This window comes from Saxophila tyrrhenica (genome assembly GCF_035928015.1).
Source record: "Saxophila tyrrhenica strain CCFEE 5935 chromosome Unknown scaffold_5, whole genome shotgun sequence".
Classification (NCBI taxonomy): Eukaryota; Fungi; Ascomycota; class Dothideomycetes; order Mycosphaerellales; family Extremaceae; genus Saxophila; species Saxophila tyrrhenica.
Window position 1 is genome coordinate 218898 of NW_027041737.1, and position 20886 is coordinate 239783.

Consider the following 20886-nt stretch of genomic DNA (forward strand, 5'->3'; position numbering starts at 1 on the left):
ACGCTTCTCGAATACGATGAGCCGCGTCGATGATCCGCCTATTCGTTGTTGTGGTGTGTTGACAATGTGGACATTCGTCAAAGCAACGACTGGACTTGAGATGTTGTCTTGTCACCTTGTATTTACTCACAGCGAGTCCAAGACGGTCTCGAACGTTGTCAATACTGTCTCTTCCGATGTCCGACACCCGCGTTATACACACCATTGGCCGGAACACTAAAATCACCAATTAGCTTTCAGCCCGCCGAGAAGCCCAACCTCAAGCCACACTCCCGCCTATTCATCCCTGTCGTCAAGATCAATACTCTAACGGTTCTGCTTCTGGAAGCTCTGCCGGCTCGAGATCAACACACCCATCTACACTACTGCGGAGGGAGCTGAGGTGTATGCACCACACCGCATGAATCTCCGCAACGGCTAAAAGATCTAGCATACCGCCTTTTGCATGCATGAAAGACATCTGCACAACAGCTCGCAGCTCCAGCTCTGCGATCCCTCGGAACTCCTCCCCGTGGGCCCTTTCCCATCGAAGCTATGCGGAAGCTATCGAATAGCAGCTGCCCCGTGCCTGAACACGCATCGTCCCAAAGCGGAAGTCTCTCAATAGATCGCGCCACCCAATTCCACCCCATGCACACGCAGCACGAACCGGAGAGCTTGGAGACATGCGCAGACTAGTGAGTGACTGTTTTTCCTACTACTGTGCTACTTTTGTCTTTTCGCCGTTCTGCTGCGAGTCTTCGTTTCATCTCTCACTCTATTGTTCAAGTCGCTCGTTTCTTCTTGCTTTTGGGTGGTGATCGACGACGCAACGGTTCTTTGGGGAGACGTGGGAAGATCAACATACGATACACCGGCCCGAACTCATCCTCCTGGAGAAGAGAACGACGCAAGGGATTTCGGAGTCTAGACTGGAGGGATCTGCATCCATCTGCATTTGAGAGATCGACGGGGGATATTATCGGATCATTTACTGGAGCAACTGGACGAGTATCCTCTGGTGTCTTGCTACTACGACAACACTTTCAACAATCAAACACACTGGCAGCGACATCGACACAGAGCACCTGTCATGTGTCGTCCCACCTCCCACAGCAACGACAACAACGCGCAATGACACCCGCCCCACCCGATGCCGCCGTGTCACGAGCGCCGTCGTCGCAACCCGGTTGGAATGCTCCCAACAGCGCCTTGTACCACCATCCAAGCCCGCGGGTCGTCCGAATACGGCGGGCTGAGAGGACATATCAAAACATTACTTCCTCTTCGATCCCGCGGAAGGGAAGGGTTTCTGGACCATGGACGTCGATGCAGAACTGGGTTGTTTTCGTGCTGTTGAGCTTGCTGCTCTGTTGTGAGGGTGTCGAGGCAGGGAGTGGGCATGGGCATGGACGGAGGGCGAGGGAGTTGGTGTTTGATCGGAGGCAGCCGCCGCCGGTGAAGGCGAGGTTGGAGGTGAGGAGGAAGGATGCTGCGAGGCATGGATCGTCGAAGTCGGAAGACAGTCAGCTTTTGGTTGACGATCAGATCGATCAGGCCGACCTGCCGCATCCATTCGACACGAGTCTGGGAAACAACTTCACTACGACGAGCTGTCCGGCTTTCTTCAACGACTTCCTCAACAACGCGACGTTCCAGGAATGCCTACCCTTCTCCCTCCTCCTGCAGGTAAGCTCATATCACCCAACAAGCCAAAAACAAAACAGACCACCATCCTAACAAACCGCTTAGACCTCCAACTCCTTCTTCACCACCACCCGCTCCCTCCCCGACCTCACCACCACCCTCACCGCCACCTGCTCCGTCCCCTTCCGCGCCTGCGCCTCCCTCATGTCCTCCCTCGCAACCCAAATCCAATCCCCCTCCACCTGCGGGCCCGACCTCAGCCTCCAAAACCCCACCGTCACACAAGCCTACAACGGCTTCCTCGCCTATACCCCCCTCTACCACGCCGGGTGCCTCACGGACCCTACCCTCCGCACCCCGGAGAACGAAAAAGGATACTGCTTCGCTTCCGCCGTGACCAACGCCAGCGCGCCGACGAGCAGTTATATCTACTACCTCCCCCTCGGCGTCGCGCTGCCGGGCGGCACGCAGCCGAGCTGCGATAGGTGTTTGCGGCGGACTATGGGCGTGTTCGCGGACTATGCCGGCGATGGCGGACAGCCTTTGAGCGGGGTTTATGCGGCGGCGGCGCAGCAGGTGGATATGGTTTGTGGGCCGACGTTTGTCGAGGCGAATGTGGTTGTCTCGAATGGGGGTGCTTCCTCTAGAAGGCTAGGGGGGTGGTTGGGTGTGCTGGCTGCGGCGGGGGTCGGGGTTTGGGTTGGATTGTGAGGGTTGGGTTGAGGGACAGATCAAGTGCTGATCGTTGTCTTGGATCGTTTTTCACTCTGTGGTTTTTGGGCTAGCGATGGCGTTTGGGGGAGAGATATCCTATCGTCTTTGAATGGCTTAGTTTTTATGTGGTCACGAGCGATTATGCTTCGAAATATCGATATATCAATCCTCATCCAACACTGCGGGTAACACATATAACAACACAAGCTCGACTACTATTGATGCATCAAAGGCACGCTTCGGGTCACAACCAGGTGCAGTTTAACTATCGAACAAGGCTGATGATAGCAATGAGTAGACGCAATGTTACACTGTAGATGTTATCCTATCTGTCCAAATATCTGTTCCATATCATCAATTCATGCCAAGGTTCCAAAGCAGAGATTGCACATCACTCATAAACATCTACCACCCTTTCCGAGGGAGGGAGCGATCGTACCCAGCGCCAACGCTAGAAAAACAGACACACGAGAGACAAAAAGCTGCATCCAGCCCAACAAACACGCACCACCTCGTTCCAGCGCCCACGTTGCACAAACCCCATCCGGCGCACCCTAAAAGCAAAACACCACACCATGAACATCCTGTCCCGGGTGGTGATGTCGCTGCGGCGCCGCGGCGGGCTTCGGCGAAGACGTCTGGCGCGTGGCCGACGACGTCCCTTTGTCCAAGACTGCGGATTTCGACCGATCGAGCGGCGCGAGGCGTGTACTTGTCTCTGTTTCGTCGCAACGCGTGATGTGGTCGTCGCTGCCGAGGTCGGAGGTTGAAGCGTGCGGGTTCGGCGTGGATTCAGAGGCAGAGTTCTGCGAGCACGAGTGCGTGCGGGTGAGGTCGAGAGTCTGGTCTTGCTCTTGGTCCTCGCTATGGTTGAAATGGTGGGATTTATACGTCGGTGGCTGGAGTTCCCATTCCTCGAGCAGCTCCATGCGCCAGTTGATTTTCACGCGCTGGCCGTGGCAGATGAGGATGTCGGAGGCGCGGACGGCGTCGGCGGGGAGGATGGGCATGCAGCGGCGGATGTAGCGTTGGATTTGGGACGGGGTGCGGGAGTGCGGGGGCGCCCATTTGCCGGCGCTGGTGAAGTTGGTGGGTAGGGTGGCGTAGAGCATGTCGGCGGAGTAGGTGGAGTTGATGGTGGAGGAGGTGACGTTGCGGGACATGGGAGGGCGTCTGCTCGGGTCGTCGCTGGTGCCTGCTGCGTCCTCGCGGATTGCTGCGAGATCTAGTTCGTCTTCTTCTCGGGCTGGTGTCTGGGCAGTTGGAATTGTTGCTTGCGTTGCGTTGGTCACTGTCCGCTCGAAGCTCGGTCTCGTCTCTGGGTTCTGCTCCGCGAACGCCGGGTACATGTCCCTCAGAATCCGCTCCTGCTCAGCAACAACAGCCGGATCAGTGATATCACCAGTCTGGCTTGCGCGCTGTCTTCTCCTCCACCGAGGCACAGTGCATAGTCGTGGAAGGCTTCGCTCATCAATCGCCTGAGCAATATCAATCCCAGCACTAATGGCGTGGACCAGGCCATGGATGTGCTCCTCAGAGGCATGCGCAATGACAATCTGATCAGTCTCAACTCGCAGCCGTAGCGAGTGCTGCCGGACAATCCTGAACATGTCCGGATCCTTCTGCATAGCTTTCCGTCGTGCCGAAGAAGGCACCAAACGTGCTAGCCGTGTCTGCGGAACGAGCACCTCATGCTGCGTGTCCAGAGCCAACCCGACCTCAGCATGCTGCAAAGTGTAGCTCCTGAGCAGTTTGCCAGGTCCTTTTTCCTTTGCTCTGTAGAAACTGAGCAGAGTCCCTTGCACCACCAGGTAGGCTTCTCGCCACTCGCTCTCGCTTGGATCGTGGAGCGGGCTCATGGACTCCAGTTGGAGCAGCACGATGGCAGATGCCTCTACAGAGCACGAATACCCAGGCAGAGTCTCCCGGAGATAGTCCGGATGCCGCTGGGGTAGTCGTTGACGTGCAGCATACTCGTAAGTTGGTGGCTCATCATTCGCAGTCGAGCACACGGTTTGGAATGCGTTGTAGTAGCTCGTCGCTCTGTTCCTAGATGGCCGGGCGGGACGGACTTCCGGCGCAGGCTGAACTTCTGTTGGAACCTCTGCGTCGCCATCTGCCACGTCTCGCTGTCGCCGCTGTCCAGATGATTGCTCTACTCCCAGCAGGGAAAGAGCGAACGGTGTCATTGCCATTGCAAATGAGAAAGTGAGGCAAGCGCCCAGGCTCGCCGTTTGCTATATCGCTGCCAAAACGTTTCTTCCGTCCTATCGTCGTGGGATGTCACGCTATCGTCAGTCCAGTTCCGCTATTCCAGTACCAATTCCGCGGAGAGCTCCTGCGCTCAGCGTATCGTCACTCGGCCAGGAAATCGTCTGATGATAAGGTCGTGTGTCGCACTGCTTCTGCTCTAGGAACAGAACGTCAGACGGAGCGTCAGGAAGACAACAACAGCACTCCCTTGTACGACAACCCCTCAAGACCCAAGGTGGAGTAGCAGCCCAAGCCTCTGGATCGACAGTCGCGTGGCAGCGGAGCCAAGGATCTCGTCGGTCTCGAATTCCTGCTCGTCTCTGGAGTCTCGGAACCGTTCACTCTCACTTCCAAATACCACACCGAACACAAATCTCACTTCAATCGCTTCAGGAACGAGAAGAAAGAACCAGACGGAACAATCCAAACGTGGGCGCCCATCCGCGTTTTGACAGACGCTGCATGCACAGTACCTACCTAGTTCTAGTCGACCAGACGCTCGTCTCCGTTCTAGAATCACGCCACGCGATTGCGTTCGTCCCGCGTCTCCTAGTCGCTCCGCCAAGCGGGGCGTGTCAATGCAGGGCTCAGGTCAGCAGCATCAGCAACCGACCCATTCCGGGACAGCGACAGTAGAGGAGCTGGAAGATCCCATCCCGATCCTGTCCATCCACATCCACTGGAAGCGCGAGGTGCTGCTTCCGGATGGCAGTGCGTGATGCTGTCTTTCGACGTTTACGTGAGGCTCTCTCCGACGACTCAGCTGAGAAGCGCCAGCGGTTCAGATGAGGCTCTCTCACACCGGGGTGCCATGGTACTGCGTCCCGTCGGCAAAAGTCAATCATCCCCCCCAAGTTCCAATCCACGTGGCTAGCCCAGACCTTCAGGCTGCTGGACTGCATGCTCGAAGCTCCCGAGCCTGCCTACGCCGCCGCCGCAGTGGCTGCTTTCTCCGCGCACGAGAGCAGGCGGACGGTGGGCTTCTTGTCTTCCCACGAGACAACAAAGAGGATGTACTACAGGTGGCTCGATGGTGCAACATTATCGAGAATGCCACAGCGCGATAACGCGACGCGTCTGAAACTCATACACGTGAACGTGACAACGCCCGACCTCGTGCCATTTGAGTACAGTATCCCGCCAACGCCATGGCTGAGCGATGTCAAGCCATCGTCAAAACGCATTCGGTCCTCCGGGTATGACAACTTCAACTAGCAGATCCAGCAGTATTCGCCCTACGCCTCCGCGTCTTTCCCACGCCCTCTCGTCGCTGTGCCAGGACTTCTCGCAGCTGCGCGTCATCCTTGTCCTTGTCGGTGTGATGGACACGAACGTGCCTGCGGGACAGTAAGCGATCATGTCACGTCAGAGGGCACTCCATGTTCTCAAGACCTAACGTACCTCTGTAGGTTGTCCGGTCTAGGATACTTATGCTCCTTGTCCGGACAGAATGGGCAGACGTAGCCCGGTGATTCGTGGACAAGACCATGTCTGATCATCTCATTCTTACGCTTGAACCCTTTGCCGCCTTCGCTGCGGGGGCATTCTTTGACAGGGCAGTAATGGTTTCTGACCTGACTGTGCACGTTGCGATGTGAGCTGGAGTCGTGTCAGCAAAGTCCCAACACCGGCAAGTTCCGAAAATCATACCTGAGGAGATACTGCGTCTGGAACGGCGCTGCGGTACAGCCAGGGTAGTCACACGTAAAGCCCTGGCCAACCATGAACGCACTCTGTGCCATTCCTGGTGGAGGTGGTAATATCGGCCTCATCGACTCAGGTCCTTCTCCTGGCGTGGTTTGCGCAGTGCTGTAGTCGTCGATAGAGGAGCTGGTCGTCGCATGGCTCTCGCCAGACGAGGCAGATGGCAGCGAGGGTGGCATCATTGGTGGGTGCATCTCACCCGATGGTTCTGATCTCCGATCGTTGTAGTAAGCTGCGCCAGGCCATTGAGTCGGTGACATGTACATCTGGTCGCTGATGGTACTGGTGGGTGATCTCGCGCTGCCCCGTGGATAGTAGGGCGATGCCGCCGTATAAGCAGCGCTGCCATAGTGGTACGACATCATCGGTGACGGCGCCGTCGTCGAGCCAAACGACTGGCTATGCTGTCGCATAGGGACGCGCGGGTCCTGTGCAGTTGCGACTTCTGCGAGCTCCTCCAGCGGACGGCCTGGTCTCAATTGTCCATGAATGACCTGCTGTAACCCCGGAAGCTTTTCGCTCTGTGGTGATGTTGTAGTTCCGTCCTTGGTCGGGAAGCTAGCATGATAAGCAGGCAGTGTGCCAAAGTTGGCCTCTGCCGTGGTAATGATGTGCTTGCTCAACGTGGGTGAGGTGGTAATAGTCTCTGAGGGAAAGTGGTCTCTGGAAGTCTGTAATCTCAATGACGGTGAATGTCGGCCTGACAGTTGTTGTCGCTGATCGTTGGATAGCTGCGGGACCCTCTCCTGAGCAGAATCGTGTCTGGCTTCTAGATCATGCCGAAGGGTGTCCCTTTCGCTTGTTGAGACGGCCTCCTGGGCATTCACGGCAGCAGTCGCCTTTGCGGCCAAATCTCTAGCGTCCAGATCGCTGCCACTTTGACCGGTGTACTCTGTGTCTGTCAAAGCAAGCTTGACGAGCTGTATCGGGTCCGTACCCTCGCTAGGATCTGTCATCGCAGTGCTGTCTACACAAGGAGGATCAGCAAGAGTTCGTTACTTCGACGTTGAGCTGGAAACCTTCCAGAGCTCCGCATGGTAAGCCACGCTGGCCCGGAAAAGCGTCCATTTCACTGGGTTGGCGTACCTAGGTGCTTCTCCGGTAACGGAATGCGATGAAGCTCTGGATTGTTAGGTCCCAAAGCGCGTATCAGCACTTCAGTGTCAGGAGCGTAGAGCCGTGCTTTCTCGAGCACGGGTGATGGTGAGGGCGCGGGATATGGTTCGTCGCGCGGCGTCAGTTCGGGATGGAAAGCCTCCAGTATAGGCGATCTGGTGTCGTATAACAAGTCGTTCGGATCGTAAAGAGCGGGAGTCGTGTTCATCCAGGCGCATTCAACATAAGAGTGTCTCTGCAGTACCTCGAACACCCTCCTTTCCACTCACGGCTGTAGCCGACGAGCGCGGTTTTTTATACTCTCAAGTCAAAGAGCGACCTGTTCATGCTATGGCATAGGTGGCCGGGAAGCTTGACAGCTTTGCGTATGCGCCTTTGCCGGTCCTTCAGGTATAGTCAGTACGTGCCTTCAATTTTGCGTTAATGCCATGCCATAGTACAGTCGAGATAATGACTAGGATTAACGCGCAAAAAGAGCAATAGTACAGCAGAGAACAAGAGCGATCCGCGGTGACAACAAGCGCAACATCACAGGCCGCACTTAACAGCATAGCGACGCAGCGTCTCGCAACTGAGAACATACCAGAGCATTTCGGACCAACCGTCGTTCATCCAGCTGCGTCGCGGGGGCAGCGGTCTGGGCTTTGCGTTCTCAGCCGCGACTGGAGGCGACGGAGCGACCGAGTAAGTTTGAAGAGTGCGCAGGACTGTAGGGGAACCGTTGATGTTCGCGCGCGCTGAAGTTCTGGCGACGGCGTTGAGGCTCTGGCTCTGAAGCTCTTTGCCGGGCCCGGAACCAAGAAGGAGGAACTACGTGCGTGCGCGGATGCAGCCTTGAAGATCTCCGGTGGGTGAAAGGTGGTTGATGTCCGGGACGGTGATCCGACTGCGACAGCCTTCCAACCCAAGCGTGGAGCGGACAATGTCAGAAGGTCGCAGGAGATTGCGCTGGGGGGAAGTGGTAGGTAGCGTGGCAGAGCCCCGCGAATGGAAGTGGTGGGAGAGAGGCTCTGGATGGCGGATGCGAGAGAGCTTCGTGCTGCAGAGTTAGCCTCAATGCGAAACAGCTTCTTCAGCCTCGCTGCTCGCACTCGGCTCGTCTGGCTCTTGACTGCAGCCGGGTGAATGTTGATATACGCTTTTTCGATCCGGGAGGTACAACATGTCGTGGTGTGTGGAAGAGGCTTCCAGGCGGAAGCTGCGACCGTGCAGCCACGTGACAAGCTCACCAAATCGGTCCGCTAGAACTATACGTCACTCGCTCCGGATTACGATGTGAATATGCTCCAGAGGTCTCACTTTGCTTCGTCCAAACAGACACTGGTATAGCAAGTCCTGAATGCCCATTCTCGATGTGATCAAACGTCTGGGTTGCAACAACTACATCTCTGGGCTACTCAACCAAGCTGTCCGACAACGAGGAAAACCGATCCGCCTCCCTGCAAGGCGACGGCATCTACACATATCAGCCTCTATGAAACGCAGCAACCCACCGACGAACGCAGAACCGGCATCAAAGAAGCCCCGCCCAACTGTACCCGACTACCATCTAACGCCCTCCGTCAAAGAGCAAGACGGATCCATACAATGGCCCGCCCCAAGCTCACAGATCAAGATAGTACAAGAATTCATTCTCGAATGCGCAAGGGCCAAAGCAACTACCCTCATCGTCCCGGATAAGGACGCCGACGGCCTCTCGTCTGGAGCGATCTTACAGCACACACTACGCCTTCTCGGGGTGCCTCCAGAACTAATCCATGTGCATCTCTTGACGAAAGGCAACACCGTCCACAGCGAGCCGGAGAGGGTAAAGATGGCGTCGCACAAGCCGCAGTTCATCTTTGTCCTGGACCAAGGCAGTCGGTCAGGTCCTCCTCTGATCGACGGCGAGCACAAGTCGATCATCATCGACCATCATTTTGCGAATGAAGCCGACTTCCCAGAAGGCGCGGCCTTTGTCAATGCTTGCCATTCGCCACCTGTCGCAACGTCTTCCCTTCTAACGTATCTACTCTGCGAACCACTCCATCCTGGCGTCCAGGAGCGGTGCGACTGGCTCTGCGTAGTCGGAACCCATGGTGACCTGGGCAATACGCTCAAATGGGAACCACCTTTCCCGGACATGAAAGCGTGTCTGAAAAAGTACACGAAGAAGACTCTCAACGACGTCGTATCCGCGATCAATGCTCCCAGACGAGCAGCCTCCTACGACGTCGTCTCAGCCTGGAACGCTCTCTGCGAAACGACCGATCCATCTTCCGTGCTAAAGAACCCCCGTCTCCTGGAAGCAAGACAAGAAGTCAGTGCCGAAGTCGAGCGCTGCACGCATACAGCACCCAAATTCTCACTCGACGGAAAGATAGCCGTCTTCCGGATCAAGAGTGAATGCCAGGTCCATCCGGTCATCGCCACACGCTGGGCTGGTCACCTCTCGAGTAAGTTGCTCGAGGTTGTCATGGTTGCCAATGAAGGTTATCTGGAAGGCAAAGTCAACTTCTCATGTCGGATACCACGGTCAGCGCGGGCTCGCGAGCCGGCTGTCGATATCATCCAGAGCCTGAAGCATTATGCGAGCCTGAAAGATCCGCTGGAAGATGAGTCAAATGGGACAGTTACCAGCGAAAAGGCACCCCTGATCGATCGTCTCGGAGCTGATTTTGCTCGAGGACACGTTCAAGCTTCTGGTGGCATTGTCAATGTCGATGAGTTTGAAGAGCTCATGCGCATAATGAGAATCGGCGAAAAGGCGCCAAAGAAGAACGAGGACAGCTCACCTACGAAGAAGAAAAAGCCTGCGATAGACGCTGGCCAAAAAAATAGCATCACGGGCTATTTCGCAAAAGCGAGCCAGAAGTGATGTACCACGGGCTCGACAGCTCTGAGATAATGGGCTAACAGGCATCTCGGTATCCCGCGCAGGTCGAGAGTATCTTGCAGCGCAGCATGGCACTCCATACTGGCCCAGAGATTTGGTCGCTCGGCTGGACTTCGAGCACCTCCTAGATGTGGCATTTAGGCGATGATGCCATATCGCGCCGCATCGTCCTTCGACTCTAGATACTTTCTGGACGAACCCAGCCAGCCATTGCTTCGTCAGCCTTCACTCCGCCTTACTCTTCGCATCCTCCTCCTCATCAGAAGAGTTGAACGAGCTCGCCGAAGAAGACTTAACAGCCCGATACGAGAAATCAATCTCCCCGACCAAATTCTTCACATGCCTGCCCGGACATCAGCATCTGTCCCATCTCAACGTAAATCATAGCGCACTTACTTCACCAACTTCAACACATCGGTGTTGATACACTGCGAAGTCACCTGCATCACCGCAAAAGCACTATACTCCGGCTCCGCGACGTGGCGCACGCTCACGATGTCCGGGTTGACATGCTCGAGCCTCCGGACCAGCTGGAAACTCTCGGGCATTCGGAGGTAGGGCGGGAGGGGCTGGCCGTTGCTGAGGCTGGAGGCGAGTAGGGAGAGGAGGGAGGTGATTTGGTTGCTGGTGTTGGCCGAGTTGCCGATGACTTTGCCTGAGAGGAGAAAGTAGGCTGGGTTAGCTTGTGTTTGACACAAACAGCGAGACTGGCAGGGGACTCACGAAACTCGGCAGCCCATAGTGACCGCTCAGCGTCTGCCTCCTCTACTTGGTCGAAGTCGGAAGAAGCGTAGGAGGCTAGGGATACCCAGAGTAACAACCGGCGCATGCAGGACATCAACCTAGATGAATTAGTTAAAGACGTCCAACAACCGATTGGCTTTGATGTCGCTCACTCCTCGTATTCCTCGTGGGGGAAGCGCCCACCGACCCGGAGCTGGAAAGACGAGAATGCTGAATTCGTCTTCAGGTTCTCGAGAACGAAAACGAGCTTCGAGAAGATAGTCGTCCTCGCCTTCTCGAGGTTGTATGCATGAGTACCTGCGAATGAAGGCGCGGTCAGTTGGCATCACTTCGGGTGGCTAGTCTCAGTATGTTAAATACCTTTCTTAGTGATGCTCCCAGCTTTGCCAGTGACTCTCGATCGTACAGTCTCATGCACGTTCTCATAGAATATGCACATCAAATTCAACGACGCAGCTAGGTCTTTGCGCAGCTCCGTGCTCTCAGAAATCGGGAAGGGGAAGATAGTCCAGATATACTGCAACCATAATCAGCATATTCTCAGAACCAGCAAGACAGGAATCCACCAACCGACACCAAAATACCACAAGTCACTGCCGCCAACCGATACGGCGCAAGAATATACAGCGGATACGCCGGCTGTCCATTCGACGTCGCCACTTCCACACCAAGCACGCGCACCTGCAGTTCATAGCCAACGATCAGGACGGATGTAACGATGCTCAGCACGGCAACAATGATAAACTTCGGCGCTTTGAAGATCGGGTAGAAAGCGATGGCCATCCAGAGCCAGAGGAAGATGATGACGCCGGGGGTCTTGCCGTCGACGATGTACCAGATGACATATGAGGCGGTCACTGGTTGTGCGTCAGCGTGGTCGTTACAGTCGGTGTGCAGGACAGGACTTACTGGCGACTGCTGTGCCTAGGATGCGCATGGCGAAGTTGAAGCTGCTCTGGCCTGCGGTTCTGTAGGATTGCACAATCAGCAAGCGGTATCATATGCCGCCGAGTTGGCTCAACTTACCGGTTCATGGAGATGGCGATCATGATCAACGACTGTCACATCGTCAGCGCAATCCAATAGGCTTAACCAACGGCCGAGCACTCACCCAAAGCAATCGATTATCAAGAAAGAACGACTGCGTATCTCGCAAATAACACACAATCCCCAGCGTCATCGTGGCAGCAACCACTCTAAACCCAAATGCAGACGAATCGCTCCTGAAAAACCGTGGTATGTTCCGGGCCTTCTCTCCAAGCTTCTCAAAAGCATTACGAGGCGGTTCGTGCTCGGGATCCTTCATCTTGCTGAACCCTTGGCCGAGATACAACGACTCGTTGCCTCCAGAGTCCATGTCTGTCGTGAACGAGTCTTCTTGACTCATGTCCTCTTGGCCGAAGGTTGATAGAATCCACTTGTAGATCGTCTTGCTGCCGGGGAAAATGAGTTTCGACCGCTTGAAGGCGCCTTCTTGCTTCCTCTTGTCGACAAAAAGGACCAAGTTGAGCACAGCTTTCGCGACTCGCCAGAGTAGATACTCCAGGTACAGCACAAAGAAGAGTTGTCGCTGGTGGCGCTCACGTCTGTGCTCTTGTTCCGCAGTCAGTGTATGGGGATGGATGAAAGACGCCTCCCAGAAGTCGGGCGGTAATTGGATGTCGTTTTGAGCGCAGAAATCCTCAAGCGATCTCTTCTTGGAGTTGTAGAACTCATCCATCTTCTTCTTGTACGTCTCTGCGAACCCGGTAGATCCAGGCTTTGGTGCCTCATCCCCTTTGCTTTCCTCATCCTCCTGCTTCTTCTTCGGCGGCTTGACTAGCTCTAGTACCAAGAGAATGTGTTGAAAGGCGCCGTCCAGCGTTGCAGTCATCTGCGCGAACGGCTTGTGCAAGAACTTCATCGCTTCATGAACGTTCTCAATCTGACGATATCGATTCTCATCTACCTCTTGCGAGACTTCATCGCCACTCTTCCACCCACAAAGCTCGGCCTGACGCTCGAGAATATTGATCATGGACGCGAGCCCCAACACAGGCAAGAAGATAGATCGACCGAGCTTCCACAGCTCTGTCAAGTCATGGGACTCCAATTTTCCGAAGGCGAATTCGCGTTTCGCGGGAGTGATGTCGCCGTGGAGTTTGGTGTGAAGTTCAATCAGCTTGTTCATCAGCTCTTCCATCTTCACGGATGCGGGAGTGCCCCAAATATAGCCAGACTGCCCTGCGATCTCCTTTTTCTTCTTGTGCTTCTTCTTGTCTGATTCCGCCCCTTCGGCCTGCTGCTTCAGAGGGTCATGGGTTTCTAGAGTCGTCATGTATGCCGTCTGCGTCTTCACAACACCGTTGAGCAGTTGCAAATAGCCCGCCAACTCCTTGAACACCACCAGACGAGAGCTCGTTGGGAAGATGAAGAAGTGGGTCGCTGTTGCCAACGCGAATCCGGACAAGAATGCTTCGATCAGTCGTTGCATGAACGAAGTGGCAGTTGGCATGTCTGGGAACTGGGTACCATCTAAGTTGACATCAGCGAAGTTCTCCTTGGAACCAATGATTCCGAAGCTGGTTAGGGACGACTAACATGTCAAAGCAACGATACAGAAGATCGAGCACAAAATCGCAGGGAACTGGAACTGCGGTCTCGCCGCTCGTACCACGTTGATCAGATACACCTGCCCAATAAGCCAAACAGCGCACACCGCGCTCTGAGACGAGTTGTATACGCTCGGTGGTTGTCCGGCAGGTGTCGTATTGATGCGAGCCTGGGTAGCGCAGTACAATGCCAGCAGGTTCAGGCCGGCCGCGAAGCAGATAGAGATGACGTTCAGCGTCATATGCTGGATGAATTTCCCTCGCGGCATAATGGCGAATCCGAGAATCGATGCGATGGCGACGAGATAGCCCAGTGTTGTGTATACCTCCGCCACACGAGGAGACTGATACATGGCGATGGCGACTGTTGGCGGTACTGAGCCTTTGAACATCATCTTGAGGGTCATTCTGTTTGCCAGAGTCAGGAACGTCGAGCATGATGATGGAGCCTACACTCACACATCTAGGCCCAGTTTATCCCATGCTACCTTCAACTTCGAAGGCTTCTTCTGCTCGTCCTTCTTCGGCTCAGGCTTAGCAGGTGCTTGCGCTTCCTTGGTCCTGTCATCACTCCCAGACGATGAATGTCCAGCAGCAGCATCGTCGTCGGTGTGCCCAATCGGGCCGTTGTCTCCATTGTCCTCATCCGCGTTCTCCCGCTTGGAAGCCATACTGCTTCTCAAGAGATGATCTAGAAATACAAACGCCCGCTGTAAGTCGAAGTCATGCTCAATACTCCGGCAGATGCTCTATGCTCAAACTACGCTCACTACCGACCTGCTCAGCTCCTAACAGCAAGACAAAAAAGAAAAAAGAAAGGTACTCCCAATACTGCAGGAAACGCGTGGAATGCCGAAAGCATGTCTCTAGTCGGAAGTTTAATAAGCTTTCGAAGGAGGATGCTTACTCAGGACTCTGCATGATCTGCTACAGGCATTGCGCTGGCACGATTTGCCTGTTCAGTTGATTGACGAAGCGAAACCGCCCACGCCAGTGCTGATGGAAAAGGTCGAAAAGGCATAGGAGCGGGCGATGAAGACGCGAAGGGACGGGTGAGCTGGATACGAGCCAAGATCTTGCCCATTTTGTGGCTATCTATTCTGTTCTCTGTTCGGCAGGCTCGGCCGATGACATGCCCTTCGGGCACGTCTACTAAGTAGAGCCAAATCACTGCCACTAAAGCGTGCAGCTCTGCTGTGTCCGCACTGCGCCTTTCGAGCTGTCACATATCCTACACCACGCACAAATCCGTCCACCTCTACTTCCCCGTCTTGGTCTTCTTCTTCGGCCGTTCCACCTTCGCCTCCGTATCACTCGCGCTGTCCTCATCCATGGGCTCTGCACCACCCTCGCCGTCCTCGGCATCACTCCCACCGCCCGACGACTTGGCATCCGAATCGTACTCTTCCGCAGGATCACTATCCGAATCAGCCTGGAAGTCCTCATCCACACTCTCATCGTCCTCATCCGCCGAGCCGCGGTCCTGCCTGACGACCTCCTCTTCATCGCTGCTAGCGAGATCAGGATCAGCCGAGAGCGCAGCCGCCAGCATCGAGCCATCACCGTCCATCTCGTTCTTCGTCTTGATGCCCTTGATCTTTAGGAAGTTCTCTAGCGGTTGTTGCTCCTCACGGTTGATGTTCGAGAATTGATGTTCGCCTGCGCCGCTCTTCAGAGTGACGGTGATATCGAAGGTGCGACTGGCGCTAACAGCCCCACCGACTCTGCTCATCGTCACCACCGCGATGTGGTCGAACGAAATGTATGTTGCTGGCTTTGGCACGAAGATGAACGCCTTGTCGAGGCAGAAGAGGTTGCCCTCGTTTGCCTTGATACTGCACTTGATTCCTGCCATGCCGTGATGACTCCTGAAGTCCTGCGACGGCTGAGTCAACCGCTTGCCGGTCAAGCCTTTGAAAATCTTTGCAATGACCGTGCCGACTTCTCCTTCGTACGACGATTGCAGCTTGCCACCAAACTTCTGGTTGAGATCCTCCTCGGTCATGTTGAGCTCGATGCTGGTGTCCTCGTCCTTCTTGAACTGCATGACCAGGAATGGATAGCGGGTCTGACCTTGGCGAAGCGGCGGATCCAGACCAACACAGAGCAGCTGGTGGACGTCGTCCGGCTTCGGAAGGAAGAAGAACCGCTTTGCGTTCTCGTATGTGATCTTGTAGTCGTACGTCTTACCGCGGAGACGAAATGACTTCTCATAAAGGTCAATGTCGAATCTCCCGCGAGGTGTAAGGTGTAGGATGTCCAAGAACGTGGCGAATGTGTCTCCGGCAACTTCGCCAATCTCAGCCTTGTCCGTGAGCTGCTCCCAGAAGAGGTTGGCCGCATTCTGTTGCTTCTCTGTCTCCTCGCCGCTGGCCGCTCCCTCTTCGTCGTCCTCAGCTTTGCCTTTCCGCGTCTCGGTGCCTGGGATGTAGAACCTGATTTCCGTCATTTGGTCCACCGCGCCACCCATCTTCTTGCCCTTGCCTCGTGCGCCACCCAGATGTCCGTTGGTTCCCGTATCGTCCGCGCCGGCTGCTAATGAGAACTCCACGGACACCTCGTTCTTTCCCACCAGGTTCGTGTTGGAGATCTCAGTGAACGGAATCTCGAAGGCGGGCTGATTTCGCACGTTGAACGTGAGCTCGTTGCGACCCATCTCGCTCTTGCCCCAGTTCCAGCCTCGCAGCGCATGCTCTTTCTGTGCCAGCTCGACGCCATACCAGACCTTGAAGCACTTTGATAGAGTGTCGAAATCATCCTGCTTGAAGCCGTCCAGCTGCACCACCCCAGCGTTGCGCGCAAAGATCTTCACTTCATAACCCCGCGCTGCTCTGCTCCACTGTGCGTTTATGAATTCCGCCTTGTCGAGAGTGAAGGTTTCGCCGTTGTGTGGTCGCCAGCCGAGGCCAGAGTCTGCGAATCTGCACTTGCCGGGCTCTTTGGAAAGGTCGAGGTAGATGTCGTTGAAGGACTCCCTATAAGAGGTGTGAGCTTTCGCGCCTCCAGCTTCGTTCGCGGTTTCGCTCAGAGGACGCCTGCTGGTTGGTGGCTTGGACGCCGTAGTGCGCAGTTGCTGGCGGTTAGAAGTCTACTCACATGATGACCCAGAAGCAGAAGTTTTATAGAGCTGGACAGCAGGCAGCTACACTTGCAGCGCGTGGATCCTCCTGCCCAAGGACCTTTGTGTTTGTGAAAAAGCGGCGATTTGGCGCTTCGTTGTCCAATCGACGCTCATTCAGATGAATCGTGTGGTGGTGGAGTGGCAAATGGGGACCAGCGAGTGAAGAAGGAAGGTTGGAGGTTGGCGCAAGTTTGGTGACAAGAGAGCTCGAGGGGTGCTTTACACGACAAGGACGCGATTTGGCGCTAATGTCCATCGGTCTTGGCAATATCTGAACTACTCCACTATCTGTCTGCTTTACTCTAGTCTACCGCCGGCAGAGGTGATGAATGCAAGAAGTTCAGTCGTACACTCCACTGCGCCGTCCTTTGCGTTCGCAATCCCTTGGTACAGCTCCTGGTGGCATCCTCTTTTCGACCAGGACGTCTCCTAACCTGTTGAGTCAACCGCTCAAGTCCTTAATCGAACGCCGCTGTAGGCTGTGACCGCGCAGCGTGTGTGTCCGATGATGCGGCCGACAGGCGAGGGCAAGGTGTAGCCATGTCCTGATCGGCTAGTAAGGCCGGTGGTAAGCGTGGCCGGTGCAGTTGTGCCTAGTTGCTCATAGAACCCAATGTCGCCAGCAGTCGTCCTCGCTTTAGGGGATATCGATCGTTCTGTGTTCCTTAGCCTCCGACTCCCTCACCCACCAGGCAATGGCGCAGTAGACACCCTCTTGCCCTCCTCACTCCCACTCGAGCTCCGCTCACTCTGACTCCACAAACTCCTGCTCTCCCCCTCCACCCCCCTCATCGCCTCCGCGACCTTCTCCAGCTTCTCCACCACCTCCTTCACCCCCTGATCCACCTTCTTGAAGTACGCCTCGTTCGCTGCCCTCCTCTCACTCGCGAGCTTGATATCCTGCGCCGTTTCGTCCTCCAAATGACTCCGTCCGCTCCTCGCGCTGTCCTCTGTAAGCTGACTCTCGTCGCTAAGAACCGTTGAAGCAGAAGCCCCCGTATCCGCTCGTCTTCGGGAAGTAGGAGCTGCAGCCTTCCTCTCCGACGCTAGATCTTCCGCGCCCTTGAAACGATGGATGTCCGGCTCCAGACTGTCATTCCCTGCCGTACTGGCTTGTGTATCGTTCCCTCTGCCCCAAGCTTTCGCCAGCGCTATCTGGGCATTCCGCAGCTCATCGAGCGCTTTGGCGTGGCTCTCACCGAAGACGTGGGTAGAGCTTTGTGCTGTGAGTTCCACCTCGTTCAGCGTACTCTGCATCTCCCGCCATTTTGCATCGATGCTCCTCTCGCTTGGTTTGCGGAGGGTAGGGAGGTCTCTGCTGTCGCTGCCTTCTCCATCTGCGTCTGTATTGTGGTTTCGCGCTCTAGTGGACTTTTCGCGGGATATGCCAGGTCGAGCGACAGAGAGTTGAGAAGCATTCCTAGACGGTGGGCCGACGAACAGAGTCGGTGCTGGAAGCCGGTTCGGCTTGGTGTTCGTTGTTGGTGCTTTCTGAGTTGGTGACGTTATGCCTGGGACGCTGTGGGTGGACATTGTGGTGGTGTCGGCTGTGAAAACGATCACACGTCTTGGATCGGGTTCACGTGGTGTGGGACCAGAAATGGAGAAGTCAAGATGCATTCACTTCTGCGAATGCGGAAGGAGCCCACAATGTCCGTGCGCGTTCAGGGTCAAGTTCATTGCAACGACGTCGAGACAGTCTATCATTTCACATCACTATAGATTACCTATTCGCCATGCTATGTCTTCTCCATCGCCATTTTGTCAACAATATCTGCCCCTCTCTCCCTTAGACCCTGCCACCAGCCCTTCCTTGTCGGCGTTCCTCTTTCGTTCAACACCCTCGGCCACTCCTCGAACAAGTCACATCTATCTACCCAGTCCTTTGTACACATACCCGTTTCCCCCCGTCCATGCAGTCATGTCTTCACCACATTCGCAATCTCAATATTCGGCACCAGATACGGCGAGATCTGATTCCGATGCATCGTCCGCTGCTCATAAGCATACGCATATCCGATCAGATCTGCCTCGGAGAACTTTGGTCCCATGAAAGACAATCCGAAAGGCAGATTCGGGCCCGTGGAGACCAGATTGCCGAACTCGTTCATCGCTACGGTCCAGTTGCTTGGGTAGAAGCCCATTGGCACAGTGACGACGGGACTTCCAACGAGCGCTGGGATTGATGGACTCAGCTGGGTAGGCAAGAGTACAGCAGAAGTATTTGTGCGCTTCAATGCCCCGAGGATTCCGCCTTCACCTCCATAGAAGAGGTTCGCTTGATACGCGGGCCAGAACTTGGGAGAAGTGTTGTTGAACTGCTTCAGCGCCGTCTTCCACTGCAGCGTATCGCGCTTCGGCCATTTCTCCGCTGGGAAGTCGTGCGTGAATTGCTGAAGATCTGCAACGTTCTCGATGCCATTCGGGTTCACGGAGAGTTCGGAGAAGTAAGTCGCAGCATTCGTCAAGAAATCCGCGTTGAGCACGAGCGTTCCGTTGCCGTCACTCTGCCATTGCTCGAAAGCGGTGAAGTTGGCATCAACGATCGTTGCGCCGGCGCCTTCGATCTGTTGCACTGCTGAATTGAACGCATCGATGACAGGCTTGTCCGTGTACCTGCCCCAGATGTCGAGGACGTTCCTCGCAACGCCGATTCTGGCACCGGAGAACGCGCTGTAATCGCAAGCAGAGACGTAGTCGGGAATGGGTCCGGGGATGGCAGAGGTGTAGTTGTCGTTCTTATCCTCGCCAGCGATGGCTTGAAGCACGTACGCTGCGTCCTTGACCGATCTCGCCATAGGACCGACGGTGTCTTGGTGCTCTGAAATTGGAATGACGAGGTATCGACTCACGAGACCCACAGTGGGCTTGATACCGACCAAATTGTTGACATCAGCTGGACTGAGAATGGACCCAGAAGTCTCTGATCCAAGCGCAGCAAGCGCAAGGCCAATCGAGCTTGATACACCAGAACCAGATGAGGAGCCGCTGGGGTCTTGACCAGGGTAGTACTATTAAATGTCAGTTTCCATACGCATCGATTCAGGCCAGAGGCTAAACTCACAGCACCGAAAGTCTGCCCGCCATACGCCGACCACCCGTTACTACTATTGAACGACCTGAAGTTCGCCCACTGACTCAAGTTCGTCTTGCCCAAGATAATCGCACCAGCCTTCCTCAACTTCGCAGCAATAGTCGAGTCCCGCGGCACTTTCGCGCCCAGCAACGCAAAAGAGCCAGCAGTGTTGTTCATCAAATCATCAGTGGCGATGTTGTTCTTGATCAAGATTGGAATCCCATGAAGCGGGCTCAGGATCGTTCCATTGCCTCGCAGGGCGTCCGCTTGCTTCGCAATAGCTCTCGCATCTGGATTAAGCTCCGTGACAACGTGTAGCGTGCTGTTGACTTCTAGGATACGCTGCTCGTAAGCATTGACCAGATCGACCGAGGTGAAGAGGCCGCTTTCGAGGCCGGTGACGAGCTCCTCGAGGTCGACGTCTACGAGTGAAGGGAATGGTATGCCTTTGATGCTTGTACCAGTGTAAGGCGGGATGGAGAGGGACGTCACAGAGCTGACAGCGCTCAAAAGCGTGAGGAAGGAGAATGTGCGCATCTTGGGCGGTCTTCCAGCTCTTGGTCGAGCGCCGCGCAGTGATAAGACAGAGGGAAGATAGAGTAAGAATGAAGAGACGTCGGAGGGAAAGGACTTGCCTACCGTAATATACTCATTGCAGATCTGAAAGCTAGATAAGGCGAAGCTTGAATGTCATGATCGAGCAGCCTAAGTGGTGTTAGTATGCCGTACCTGCGTCGGAGGTCCTATCGGCCATGGTGATGCCGCTGGAGTGGGTGTCAGCGACGAGAGATGTAGGCGCAAAGTCCTGGTGGGAGGTGGAGTCGTCATGCTTGAGGAGGCCAATCGTGAAGTGTGACCGAGAACTGAGGTCGTCAGAAAGCGGAAGGAGGAACAGAGCGCTAGAACGAAAGAGGAAGGTTGTTGGACGAAGCTCAGAAGCAAGCACGATCTTGCGGACGATAATGCTGATGGAGAGCTTTCGGGTTGTCTTCAAAAATCATTGAATAAGCAGTCTACTATCTGGCTTGCTTGGACACGATAGCATGACTGGGCATGCGCTGAACAC

At 55.2% G+C, this 20886-nt stretch overlaps 8 protein-coding genes across 8 annotated transcripts; 2 read left to right on the forward strand and 6 right to left on the reverse strand.

The window, feature by feature from the left end:
• Positions 1 to 1113: 1113 nt before the first annotated feature.
• Positions 1114 to 2337, forward strand: LTR77_003419 (uncharacterized protein; the record flags this gene model as incomplete). Its single annotated transcript, XM_064800676.1, has 2 exons — positions 1114 to 1668; positions 1732 to 2337. 2 exons carry the CDS (start codon positions 1114 to 1116, stop codon positions 2335 to 2337), a joined length of 1161 nt encoding a protein of 386 aa, XP_064660627.1.
• Positions 2338 to 2894: 557 nt separating this feature from the next.
• LTR77_003420 (uncharacterized protein) lies at positions 2895 to 4535 on the reverse strand (the record flags this gene model as incomplete). The annotated part of the gene is made up of 1 exon (XM_064800677.1): positions 2895 to 4535. One exon carries the CDS (start codon positions 4533 to 4535, stop codon positions 2895 to 2897), a length of 1641 nt encoding a protein of 546 aa, XP_064660628.1.
• A 1265-nt stretch (positions 4536 to 5800) lies between these two features.
• On the reverse strand, positions 5801 to 7621 carry LTR77_003421 (uncharacterized protein; the record flags this gene model as incomplete). The annotated part of the gene is made up of 4 exons (XM_064800678.1): positions 5801 to 5930; positions 5995 to 6192; positions 6244 to 7264; positions 7384 to 7621. The coding sequence occupies 4 exons, from the start codon at positions 7619 to 7621 to the stop codon at positions 5801 to 5803; spliced, it is 1587 nt and encodes a 528-aa protein (XP_064660629.1).
• Positions 7622 to 8887: 1266 nt separating this feature from the next.
• LTR77_003422 (uncharacterized protein) lies at positions 8888 to 10270 on the forward strand (the record flags this gene model as incomplete). Its single annotated transcript, XM_064800679.1, has 1 exon — positions 8888 to 10270. The coding sequence occupies one exon, from the start codon at positions 8888 to 8890 to the stop codon at positions 10268 to 10270; it is 1383 nt and encodes a 460-aa protein (XP_064660630.1).
• A 243-nt stretch (positions 10271 to 10513) lies between these two features.
• On the reverse strand, positions 10514 to 14294 carry LTR77_003423 (uncharacterized protein; the record flags this gene model as incomplete). Its single annotated transcript, XM_064800680.1, has 11 exons — positions 10514 to 10631; positions 10685 to 10943; positions 11012 to 11130; positions 11185 to 11329; positions 11393 to 11549; positions 11603 to 11889; positions 11942 to 12000; positions 12059 to 12090; positions 12144 to 13607; positions 13686 to 14031; positions 14083 to 14294. 11 exons carry the CDS (start codon positions 14292 to 14294, stop codon positions 10514 to 10516), a joined length of 3198 nt encoding a protein of 1065 aa, XP_064660631.1.
• Positions 14295 to 14881: 587 nt separating this feature from the next.
• POB3 (FACT complex subunit) lies at positions 14882 to 17000 on the reverse strand (the record flags this gene model as incomplete). The annotated part of the gene is made up of 2 exons (XM_064800681.1): positions 14882 to 16711; positions 16770 to 17000. The coding sequence occupies 2 exons, from the start codon at positions 16998 to 17000 to the stop codon at positions 14882 to 14884; spliced, it is 2061 nt and encodes a 686-aa protein (XP_064660632.1).
• A 194-nt stretch (positions 17001 to 17194) lies between these two features.
• LTR77_003425 (uncharacterized protein) lies at positions 17195 to 18277 on the reverse strand (the record flags this gene model as incomplete). The annotated part of the gene is made up of 2 exons (XM_064800682.1): positions 17195 to 17400; positions 17434 to 18277. 2 exons carry the CDS (start codon positions 18275 to 18277, stop codon positions 17195 to 17197), a joined length of 1050 nt encoding a protein of 349 aa, XP_064660633.1.
• A 386-nt stretch (positions 18278 to 18663) lies between these two features.
• Positions 18664 to 20357, reverse strand: LTR77_003426 (uncharacterized protein; the record flags this gene model as incomplete). Its single annotated transcript, XM_064800683.1, has 2 exons — positions 18664 to 19755; positions 19809 to 20357. 2 exons carry the CDS (start codon positions 20355 to 20357, stop codon positions 18664 to 18666), a joined length of 1641 nt encoding a protein of 546 aa, XP_064660634.1.
• Between the last annotated feature and the right edge of the window lie 529 nt (positions 20358 to 20886).